Below are 13,184 nucleotides of genomic sequence, written 5' to 3' on the forward strand. Positions count from 1 at the left end.
CAACCCATCTTGAACTCTGTTTTACTTGAGATAATGTTCCAATCCCTAACAGCTGAACATTTACATCCTGAAGAAGCCAATTTGGATGCAAAAATTCTGGCACAAATATTGTTATGTCTACACCTGTGTTTACAAAACCTTCAATGAGAATGTCATTTATTTGTATTTTTAATTTTTGTCTTTGTTCATTTATAGAAGTTTGCCCAAAAAATTCTTTATGGTTTCTCCTGATTTTTTTTGTTTTTTCTTCTATATCTATTCTATTACCCCAATCAGTATTTCAGGTTTTTTGCAATAGGTATATGATTATTTAATTGCTCTGAGAAGTGGTTTCTTTTATGATGGCAGAAAAGGACTGGACTGATTTTGCCATGGGGGCCTTCTTAGTGTAATGGATTTTTGCTAGAAATGTCATTACTTTTTTCATCACTTCTCATTGAATTTTCTCAAAAATGTACACAAATGAGTCATTTATCTCAAAACTCAAGATAGTAGCATGCTCATTGTTAGATAATTAGCATTCTCCATCTGTAAATAGAAATACAAGATAACATCACAATCACACATTATTTCACGTATGATTTTTCAATAAATGAATGAAAAAATAAATTAATCAACAACATTAAGAGAACCAGAAAATGATTGCAAACCATAACCCTGTGGTTTGTAGCGTTTCTTTACAGAAACAAGGAATGAATAATCCATTTCTACAAATGTGTAGGTTGATATCTTAATCAAGATTTAGCAACACAAATAGAGAATATGTGATCATTTTTACCTCCTGTGTTTCAACTCATGAACATAACTAAACTGATTACCAATTCTGTTTATTTAATTTTTATTTCTGTCACAGAATATCATGTTCCTGTTAATCATATGACTATTCTCCATAGGTGTCTCTAAATTTCTATTCCTAGGACAACCATTTGTTTCTCTAGTCACAGGTATGTGATGCAATGAAGTAACAATGTATACTTCCCTAATGAGATACTCAATTAAAAGACTGTAATCAGTCACAATTTCATATTTTACAAATTAAAATTCAAATGTTTTAGTATATTCCTGACAACTGCATCATAAAATATGTACCACTGAATGATCTCAGCTGTGCCTTAGTATAACACAAACAAATACACAGTTTTAGTAATAAAAAAAACTTGAAGCCAGGTATTGGGGTGGACACCGAAAGATTAGAGAAACAGAACAAGCCACATCCAACCTCACCTTGCCAACTTCTCAGTTGATCTTGTTTCCTCAGACTGAAAGCCTCTGAGTCCTCATCTAAATGGTCTCAGCTGTACTGCTGCTAAAAAGCCTAAAAGTTTAAAAAGCCTCTAATTCGTTGTCCTCATGCCTTATATACCTTTCTGCTTCCTGCCATCACTTCCTGGGATCAAAGGCATGTGTCTTTCTCAAGCAAGACATGAGATCTCAAGTCCTGGGATTAAAGGTGTGTGCCACCATGCCTGGCTTTGTTTCCAGTGTGTCCTTGACCTCACAGAGATCTGGATCTCTGCCTCCAGAATGCTAGGATTAAAGGCATGTGCTACCATTGCCTAACCCCCATGATTAATATAGTGGCTGTTCTTTTCTTTGACCCCCAGATAAGTTTATTGTGGTGCACGATATATCAACCACACTTCAGAATGATATGTTCCATTATTTCTTCAATTTGAAATAAAAAATATAATAAGATAATTAGGATGATGTTACCTTGTGATTGAGGAATTTAGAAATATTTCTTGGAATCTTCATTTGAACTCATGCATTTAGAATATCTGACTTCTAATGCTCATATTTTATTCCTTAATTCTAATTTAAAATGTTTAGGACATATTTAATATTAAAGTTTATATTTATTTCAATAAAGCTATAAAGGACTCTTCACAGTATTTATTTCTCATGTGCACCCATAAATATGTTGAATTAGTGTTTATTCCAAACACACATCATCAGGATACAAAAAAAATTATGTTCAAAAGAAATGAATAGAAATCCATAAATTTCTAGCATGCAAATATCTCACAGGGAATGTCCTTTCTCAGGAATTGCAACATGTTCCCTGTTTTAGAAACCAAGGTGCTGAGTGTTTTATGGTTTGCCCCTCAGCCACCACATTACCTTAAGGGAAGCTTGACTCAGCTTATTGTCTGCCAGAATCAAAACAAAAGAGTGGACTGAAGGATGTGCATTTCCAATAATATAGTGATAAAAAAGCAGCATGTTTTCTAGCCAATAAATCCACCTTGTAGAATCTTCATCATAAATATGAATAGAGTAATATTCCTACAAAGCCAGGCACTGAATATAGTATGTCTATCATTTCACTTTGCATTTTACATAGTATTTATTTTACTTTACATAAAAAGGCCTATGCCTAAACTTATTAAATCCATTCCCTTTTTTCCTCTCCCCAATAATCCAGGTTTTCACTTTCACTAACATCAGCTGAGGTCATTGTCAGTTTACTCATTCTTATGAAGAAACTGTCCCAAGGGTGCTTCTTAGTGTTCCTAACTAAGCAGTTTATAGCAATAGCTATCATGGTTGCTGTGCTAAACTACTAATTGTTTGGTGCCGTAGTCACAACAATGAATTCAGCAAAATAATACATTCAAGCTAGGTACAGGATAATGGCAATAGGCTTGTTTAGCATTCCTATCATAACAAGAACAGGATAGAATTATGAGACTCTCATTTATAAGTCCAGCTATTATTCCCTTCTGCTTCCCAGTTCCATGTAATCTTGCCTGAGATGTAATAGTATACAGGAGATGGATGGTAACTGAAGGCAATCACCTAGGTCAGGGTAGGATATTTTTATATATGCATACTTTTAATTGAAATAAAATTACATCAATTTCCCACTTCCCTACTCTTCCTCCAGCCCTCACACGTACCTTCTGTCCAATCCTTTCCATGCCTCCCTACTCTCAAGCCTCTTTTTCTTTGATTGTTATTCTTACATATACATAGGTGTGTGTGTATGTATGTATTTGTATGTATAAATATATAAATACAACCTGCTGAGTTTGTTTTTGTTGTTTGAGTGTATATGCTTCAGAGCTGACCACTCATATTAGACAACTAATAAAGAGGTTCAGACCTGGAAGAAGTTTATTCCTCTCCCAGTAGTCATTAGTTGCCTGCAGTTCTATGTCTAGGGATGGGACCACACAAACTTCCCCTTCCACATGACCATGTCCACTGACAGGCCCATTCCTGTCTTGTTTATGCAGCCATTTCCAGAAGAGACTATTTCACAGCAGACTTTCTGGTATTCTGATTTTCACAGTCTTTTTTCCTGTCTTCTCAGATGTTCCCCGAGCCATAGAAACCAGAGCTGTGATATAAATGTATCTACTGGGGCTGTGTTCTCCACAATCTGTTCATCTCTATATTCTACTCATTTATGACTTTCTGTGATGGTCTCCATTTTCCATAAAGAGAAAATTATTTGATATGAGTTGTTAGTTACTTTCATCCAGAAAAGGTGGTTGACACACAAAGATGGTTCCTGGGCAGATGGTAACAGGTTGGGAAAAAGGTGAGGCCAGGATGGGATTTTTGTTTAATAATACAACTGCTTTTGAATCACACATATTACTATAAGATTAATTAAAAACTTAATAAACAGTTTACCTAAAATTGATGGTCAAGAAATTACATGTAGATTGAACCACTGCTTTACCGTGTCTTCTTCAGGTAAAGAGACATTTTTTCACATTTTTCAATAAAAAAAACAATGACTGGCCGCAAGTATATGTCATTCACTTTAAGGAGTCACTATGAAACATTTTTCTGAGTGTATGAAAAGATGAGATTCTATCTCTGGCTCAATGAAACAGACTCATTGGTGTGCAAATTCCATCATACAGCCTAAAACCTCCCCATTTTCTTTTACCCTTCTGCACAGGATGACACAGTGCTGTATAAACATCAAGAGTCTTGAGACTTTTATCTCCTGCCTCACCTCCTTTCAGTATCTGCTCCTTTGCCGTCACTACATGAACTAGGCAAGTTGGTAACTAAGCAGTATGACACAGATGTTCTTAACGAGATAAAGGATAGACAGAGACCAAAAACAACAAACAAAAAGACAAGAAATAAGCAAATGCTAAGAATGATGGAGAAAAATACATCTTGGCCTTCAAAAATGCAGAGAGAGTAAGATACCTTATTTTGAATGTCTGACACAGTCTCCATCTTTTAGCAGTACTAAGTAAAAGTGAATCAAATATGCATTAAAGTTCTCGCAGATGCCTCCAGCTAGGGTAGAGATGTGCTGAAAACAGGAATAAGATAGCATTCCCCAATTTTAAAGAAAACTAAAACTAGAAGAAAATCTAAATTTCTTTCTTTTTAAATTACAGCCACTATGGAAATCAGTGCAACAACTTTTCAAAAAATTAAAACAAATCTACTATATGGCTCAGCTATACCAGTTCTTTGCACATCCTACCCTACAGCCTTGGTTAGCTGTGTTCAATGCCAGTCTATTCACAATATAGCAAGGAAATAGAAACAATTTAAATGTTCTCAACAGATGAATGGAAAATAAAAATTTTACAAGTTGAAAATCTTAATTTCAAGGCATGACAGAAATGTCTTTTTCACTTATCTCCTTCCAGATATAAAAGATAGATTCAGCAGTTAAACAGGGAAATAAAAACAACCAGCTGATTCAAGGGATTCTGGTAAAGAGCTGGAACCCAGGTCCCCAGAGGAGGCAACACTCACACCTGAGGAGTGATTTTCAAACATTTAAGTTTTGCACTTGAACGGCACCTGTTGAGCAAAAATTGCTTTTCCAAAGGTGAAATTAGCACCAAGAGAGATGGGTGATAAATATCAAAGTGAAGCTCACTCTTGTCTTAAAAATGTTTAGTCTCCTTTTGGGTCATAAAATCAGCCCAATAGTTTATTTTGAAGAACTGAGCCCTAGGGAAATCTGACATTGTTTTCATTTGTTTGTTTCCGAAGAACAAAAGAAGAAAAAAAAAAACCAAGAAGCAGGGCCCAAAGTGGACAGATATAAATCAAGAGATTAGCACCACGCAAACCAAACAAGTTTCCTCCGGTGCTGCTCACAGGACACACAAGATTTGCACAGAGTGCTGGCAGCACAGACTCATGGTGGCAGAGTAGGAGGATGGTAAGGACAAGAGGTCCCCTATGACAGAGGCATGACAAGTAACTGCACAAATGATGGGAGAACTATGAATGTGTTTTCCGAGGTTAACCATTAATATGGAGAGTCAACTTCCTCACCTGTTTCTTAACATTGAACTGATTTGGAGAAACAGATCTCAGGCACCTTGGGACATATAAGAACCCTTGATATTAGATCCTGAAATTTCAAGATATAACCATGTGATGTTCTTTAAAATGTGTAGTTATTTAACAATAACAATAAAATTTGTCCGGGAGAACACACAAGTTCACATTCTCAATGATTTTCAAGTATTCCACTGGATTTGATGGCATCATGTGGGTTCCCAAAAAGGTTTTGCGGTTTATCACACAGAGTGGAAGCTTTTGATATCAGGTGCTCATTTGAATTGTGATTCATGACCATCATAAGGAGGACTCTTTGTTTGTTTGTTTGTTTGTTTGTTTGTTTGCTAGTTAGTTATTTGATACTGAACGCATGAGTGAAATAGATTTGCTAGTTTGTAATATTCTGCATTGCTTTCCGACTATAATGTGGCATTATTATAGGGTCAACAGAAAGACTGAAATCAAGTCTCATGGTGATAGAAACCACTCTTCAGGGCAGGTTCCATGACCAACAGCAGACGGCCAATACAAACAAACTCAACAGAAACCTTATGGGTTGGTTCTTTGTCTCCTAATGATTTTGTCAGGGTTTTTGTTTGTTTGTGGGATTTATGTGTGTATGAATGTGTGCATCTCTGTATCTATATGTGTTTCTTTGGCTCTTTTCCTTCTGTTTGTTTTGCCCTATTCCAGTTTATTTGTTTTTGTCTTATTATTAGTCTTTAAATGTCAGACAGAAATGGTGTGGATTCACATGGGTCTGGTGGTGCGGAGGTTCTTGGAGGAGTTGGGTAAGGAGAAACCATAATCAGAACATTTTGTATGAAAAAAAGTCTATTTTTAATAAAAGAAAACTAGAAAAAATGCTGCTGAGGGAGATGAGTGATAAACATGATCATCTGTCTATCATCTTGGTGAGCTTTCGATAGCAATGCTAAAATTGCACTATGTCATTGCTAGTGCAGACACATAGGATTTAGCTATTGTATAGGTTTATAGATTTCCTTCTTCTAACAGAACTTTCTTCAGTGCTTATATCAATACACTATCTCTCATTTTCATATTTTACACAAGAGGCTGCCAGATCCTTGAGAAAGCACCTATTATTGTCTATGTAGCACATACAGCTTGGTCCCATTTTCACAGTTGCAGAGAGAGTCATGGATTAAAAATAATTATTTATATGCAATTATTTATTTATATATAATATATAATCATTTATATATAATCTTGTCATAGTATGAATATGTTTTATGTAGGTATTTTATAGTTTCATCTGCTAAATTTCAAATAACTCTTAAGGATGAAAAATGAAGGCAAACAACTTTAAATTTCAAAGTCACATGTGGTTTTGAAAAAAACAGAAAAAGATTTTAAAATCTCATCTCAAATTCAGAATTGGTCTTCATGGTTTCAAGAAGTACAATACATGGTACTAGCATTCTCCTAGCTGTGTCAGTAAAGCATCAATAGCACTTAAGTCAGGCCATTGTCACAGATTCAATATATTTCCAAACTTTGTCACTATTTGTGTTCAATATGAAACTCTTCTGTGCTTCTTATGGCAGTCACATGCTGAATTTATTATAGGTCTGTTCATGCATAAATGCATTGTGTTCGAGTTTCTAATAACAATTCTGTGGATTTCACATCATGCAATCTGATCCCACTTACCTCCCAGTACCCTCGAGTCTGCCCTCTGCTCTTGCAACCTCTACCCAAAACAAAACAAAATTTAAAAGGTAAACCAAAAAACAAAACAAAACAAACAAAACAAAAACAAAAATAAAGAATCTCATCTTGGAAGCTGTAGTGTAGCCCAATGAGTCACACAGTTTCCCCTTTAGTCCATTCATCTTTACTTGTAACTGTTCATTGCTATGAGTCACTGGTCTGGTTTGAGGCCTCTGGGTTCTGCTATGCTATTGATAATAGGCTCTCACTGGGGCTCCTCTTGGATATCTTGTGGCCCTGTGTTCATGAAGGTCCTACAGTTATGGATCTGTAGGTTCGTCCCCTTCACATGCTCCAACAGTTTAGATAAGGTGGATGTTGGGGTGGGCTAGCTCAGTCCTGGTTGTAGGCCTGGGTGGTGGCTGGGTTTACCTTCCCACTAGCTTTCCCTCATCATCACTATCAGGGCAAGCTCTCCAGCACTGCCTCACCCAGCTCCCCAAATGCAGCCTCAGCAAGGAGCAGGGGCAGTTTTCTTTCTCTCAGGTCCTAGAATCCACCTCACCCACACTCACACCACCATGGACAGCTCTACTATTTTGCCCAGGCCAAGTGCAGGGCCCTCTCTCAATTGTTGTAGGAGGTATATTGGGGGTGATGATGTCAGCCCCTTACCCATTACCATCTGTGACTGAAGAGAGAGCTGGCTCTGGGGTCATGACAGAGGGAGAACTACCCCTGCCCCTCACCCGCTGCAGCACACACGAGAGCAGGCCCTGTATCCTGCCTGGGCAGCATATGAGACCTAAGCCCATTGTAGGGCCACACATGAGACAGCCCTGAGGGCACAAGAGCAAGAGAGCTGACATCTCTCTCTCACACCCGTGCCACCACACGGCAGATGTGAGGAGGTGGGATCAGGTCTCCTGCTCTCCATGTCCTTAGGGCTGGCTCACCTGCACCCACTCCAACAGGGTCAGCTTTGGTAGTCAGGGGACCATGGTGAGGGCCATCTTTCCAGAGGGCAGGAGCCAGCTCTCCCCTGAGGGGCAGAGCCAGCTCTCCTATTACAGTTTCTAGAGAGGGGCAAGGCCAGTTCAGTACAGCCCTTGGATTTCAACACACGTGGTTGAATCTATGACCCCTTGAAGTAACAGGAGCCTCAGACATCACCCCAGATCCTGGCTGCTGCAGAGCCATGGAGTGAGACATGGTCTTAGGCTGTAGCCTGGGCCTGGATGTCTATATGGCCCCATGTGGCAGAAGAGGACACCCAGATCAGTATGGCCCCAGCAGCAGCATGGCCCTCAGACGCTGACATGGTCTCAGGGGGCTGACTCAACTGCAGTCATCTACATGGCCCTTGGTGGTAACAGAAGCTATGGACATCAAGTCAGACCCTAGCTGCTGTAAGGGCTGCAGACGCAGACATGGCCCTTGGCAGCAGCCCTGGCCTGAACGACACCATGATCCTGGGTGACAGTGCAGTCCATTCAGATGAGTATGGCCCTGGTGGCATCACAGCCCTTGGATACCCACATGGCCGCAGGTTGCAGTCTAGACCCTGAGCATCTAGTCCTAGGCAGTAGCCCAGGCTTAGATGTCACAATGGTCCCAGGTGGTAGCACAAGTGGTAGTCATTTGGATCGGCATGGCCAGGGACCCCGTGCAGGCTCCTGGTTATGTCCTGCCCACCCAGCTGCAAGGCATGGCACAGAGCTGTTGCTTTTCTTCTCTTACATGCCTAGGTCTCAAAGTTCCTGCTTTGTTGTTGTTGTTATTATTTGGTTTTTTGAGACAGGGTTTCTCTGTGTTGCTCTAACTATTTTGAAACTTGCTCTGTAGACCAGGCTGGCCTCAAACTCACAGAGATCCACTTACCTCTACCTCCTGAACACTAGGGTTAAAGGCATGCACCATCACCACCCAACAATTCGTGAAAAACTAAAATCTACCTCAAACAAGTTTTCAATATGTGATTTAGAATTGATATACTAAATGTCTAAAAGAGGTGGTAATTCATCATTGAAATCTATATATGCTTAGTTTTGGTTACACATTACTCTTACCTTTCCTCTTCATCTGCTCATCCTCTGTCTGCTTATATATTTCTCCCCACAGTGTTCTTGTCCTCTCTGCTCATATCCAGTATAGTTTACTAAGTAGAAAAAAATCATTGAGGGCAGGGGAATAGACAATGAGGAAAGAGACAAGTATAATATAGCTGATGAATTCTAGTCATGGTTTTTATAATTTCTTTAGATTATTAAGACATTTTCAATGAAAAAGTGCCATAAACATTATGCAACAGATGAATATATTTGCTATATTTAATTACATTTCTTATTTTTTTTGACAAAATAATGTTGGGTTTTTCTTTTAATACACATATGCTTAAATTTGCAACTTTTATTCCAGGACATAAATACATTTTGTTTTAAATTTTAAGTTTTACTGTTTTAGAGAATTTCATGCACGAGTACTGTATTTGTATCATTTTTACCCTCCCTCTGCCCCAACTCCTCCCACCAATCCCTCTTAAATTCAGAATCTTCTTTCACTATAATTATCATCACACACACACACACACACAACAACAACAACAACCTACTAAGCACATTTAGTTTTGCTTATATGTATCCATATTTAGAATTGACCAGCATTAGACAGCTTATCAGAAATGTAAAAATATTTGATACATACATGTGGTACAAAGAAAAATGGGAACAGCGATGATTTCTTCAAAACAAATTAAGTTTTAAATAATATTTAAACTTATTATGTAGAGGATAAATAAGCATTTGTATCAGTTATACCTGGCTTCATAGTTCTGAAGAATGTGAATCATATTTTGAATTATACCATGGTTTTTATGAAAATAGTATTAAGGGAATGCTATAGACACATTTTCTTGTATATTTTATACATGTCCACAAACACAAATAATCTCTAATTTTGTTGACATAGACATAAATTCTTTCTTGAAATTTCTTTAGAAATAATTCACACAGTTCATTTTTTAAAAGCAATAGGAAGCATAAAATGCTATCGACTCTGCTACTAGTCACAGCACATCTCTAATATTGGCTGAAGGACTTCAAGGTTTTGGTTCTTTCAGCCAGAGCCTTGGTCGCACCTGCACCATTGCCAACACAAAGGCCTGTTTAATCCTCTTGTTTACCCATATCAGTATGAAGGAATGGCTTGAAGGATACAAGGTCCCAATAACCTGGCAAATCAGGTGAACTGGCTCATCCAGAGACGTCATATAACTGTAACCTGATATGATTAGAGATAGAATGAACATGGAAAATAACAGCAGAAAAGAGATCACAGCTTGCAAAGCCTTAATGTGGGCTGTAGTGCTTGGATCTTGGGGTCCTTTTCTGTAAAGCTTCATTGTCTGAAGGTGTTTACACAGAGAATAGATTAACAGCAGAAGACAGATCATAGATGTGGTAAAGGGAATGACATTGTTCAGAGTGAATGACATCAAAAGTGTATGGTTTACGACATAAGCCAGTTTGGGCTTCCCAGTCAAGTTGCCTCTGTGACCATCTACTTGGATTTTCCCATATATGGTTCCCATCACAAGGTTAGGAAACGAAATCACCAAACTCCCAAAAAGAACAACTACAATGACACTCTTAATTTTTCTCTTCAGGCCAAGAAAAAGAAAGTTCGAGAAATTGCCTATCTTCAGCAAATATAGTATGCTGAGTATAGTTGCCAGCCAGGTATTAAAATGGTTGATTACAGCCCAGGCGACACAAATAATAAATTTTATTTGTATAGTTAATAAAGCTGGATTAAACACAGTTGAGCACCAATTCATTAACACTACCAAGAGAAAACCGATCCTGAAGATGGCCAGAGCAGTGAGAATTCTATCAGCTAAGGAGATTTTTCTTCTCTTGATGCAGTCAGTAAAGTTCACCAGAACAATGAAGACATTGGCAAAGCTTCCCAGAGTAATTTCTGCCACCATTGCCATGGTGGCAATTCTGAGAAAAACACTCATCACGTCTCAGCAAATAATATTTAAAAGACGAAAAACGAAATGTAGCTCTCGTATCAGTGGTTGTGATTCTGTGAACACATCCCTGTGCTCTTCATTTATGGTCAGTGAAGATCGCACTGTGTTTAAATGCCATGGCCAATGTCAAAGTCAAAAGCAACCCCATGTGCTGGTGAATGAGTTTGGTGCTGTTTTTATAGAAACAAAAATCCTCGCAAAACAGTTCAAGTGGATTTCTAGTGTACTTCAGGGCTGAGGTTAGAGGAAAGCTGCATTCTCATTTGCAAGCATGCAAATAAACAAATACATGGTTTTATGGTTTAAACCAATTTCCTCTTGCTTAGGCACACCATAATTTGTATTCATCCATGTTACTGATTTGCTATTAAAATTTTAAAACTCATTACAGAGAATATACAATGAGTTTGTAAATACTTTATTCTTTCTTAATTATACATAAAATTATTACCAATATGGATTCCTGTTAAATGACAGATTGATGTATTAAAAATTTGGAAAATTTCCTGTTAAATGACAGATTGATGTATTAAAAATTTGGAAAATTTCCTAACCAAGTTGTCAAGACTTTTGCATGGGACACCAGGAAGGCTAATACTTTTATGAAGTCTGACAACTGCTGAAAACACCTATCACCTGTGCATAATTTTTCCTCAAAAGCTGACAAAAGCACCCACACATGCGCCCTCATCTCTTATGCATCCCTCATAGATAGACGAATCATTGTACTATACTCTTCTAAATTGGAGACTATTTTTAAAAATATCACATTAAGTTTAAAGTACTCATTTGTTGCACTTCAAGCCATTTGGTCCACTATAAATATATGTAACATATAAATATTTCCAAATATATGTACCATAGTTAGATATTTATATAATTATTCTCTTAGGTAGAATTAATATTTAAATATATTTTATTCAAATAATAAACAGTGTTTTAAAAAAATCTTTGTTAAACTCTTTTAAAATTTATTTTATTATTTTATGTGTATGAGTGTTTCACCTTCATGTATGTTGGTGTACTACGTGTGCCTGGTGCCTAAAGGGTGGGAGCCTCCATGTGGGTGCTGGGAAACAAACCCAGGTGTTTTTCAAGAACAAGTGCTCTTAACTTCTGAGCTAACTCTCTAGCCCCAACAGTTTTCCAAAGATTTCTCAAAGAACATGCGTTTCTTACTATGGAATTAAGGCTTCCTATATAAATATTCAGTTTTTATGTAATTGATTTTGATGACTTTGTTTTAAGATTAATAGATGTTAAAATAGGTTTATTTTTGAGTTCTAATTTTTTCAATTTTGGTAATATGATTGGTTTTAGAGAAGGCTGTCGAAGTTACACTACAAAAATGGAAAACCAGGCACTTGACTTCACACAGCTGTAATATGGACGTTTTTACAACTGCTTGTTACTTCAGTACACTTATCAGTAAAATACAAATAAAAATAACATCTTCATTATCAACAACAGTGACAATTCCCTCCTAAATTGAAAACAAACAAAATCTTAAAATATTTCAAATAGAAACTGATTTTTCAGAACATTTTTCTATAAGAAAAAAAATTACAAATTCATCCAATAATGATTATTTTCCAACAGATTAAGCAAACTTGCTGTGTTTGCTTTGGAGATGGGGTTGATGTTTTTCTGACATGTTTTACTTTATAAGATTTGGTATTACTGACCTAATATTTCAAAACCTCTTAACCTGGTTTACTACTAATAGAGTAATATTATTCCCATATAAAACAAAGTGTAAATGTGTTTGCTCAAGTAAACCAAAGAAGAATCTTGAGACAGATAGCTGTCAGGTGTGATAGTGCATGAATGTGTCCCAGCACCTGGGAGGAGAACTTCAAGTTCAAGGTCAGCTTAGCTGGACGGTGATTCCCATGCCCACCAAAGCTACATGGACAGACCTTGCCTCAAAACAACAATTAATATATAACAGTGACTATTTCTGTGGGATATTATCTTAAATTAATTTCTGCATTCATATGTAAGATCTTAGATTAATGTTAAACAGTAAATGAAACATTTGATGGAATGTTAAAATATAGTTGCCAAGATTAGTTCATTGAGCTATAAGACCATATATAGTTTTTATTTTATATTTTGTGCAGTAACTACTTGCTGACACCCATATACTTACTGGGCTGAAGGAACTGAGGACAGAGTTCAGGGTCAGAGTCTT

General features: G+C 37.2%; 1 protein-coding gene across 1 annotated transcript in view; it reads right to left on the reverse strand.

Annotated features, from left to right (window-relative positions):
• Nucleotides 1–10,051: 10,051 nt before the first annotated feature.
• Nucleotides 10,052–13,184, reverse strand: part of LOC102912862 (taste receptor type 2 member 136-like) — a 33,528-nt gene continuing 30,395 nt past the window's right edge. Inside the window, 1 exon segment of the mRNA XM_076566125.1 lies at nucleotides 10,052–11,091. Coding sequence (XP_076422240.1) covers nucleotides 10,052–11,091 — 1,040 coding nt within the window.

This window comes from Peromyscus maniculatus, chromosome 3 (genome assembly GCF_049852395.1).
Source record: "Peromyscus maniculatus bairdii isolate BWxNUB_F1_BW_parent chromosome 3, HU_Pman_BW_mat_3.1, whole genome shotgun sequence".
In the NCBI taxonomy this organism is placed as follows: domain Eukaryota; kingdom Metazoa; phylum Chordata; class Mammalia; order Rodentia; family Cricetidae; genus Peromyscus; species Peromyscus maniculatus.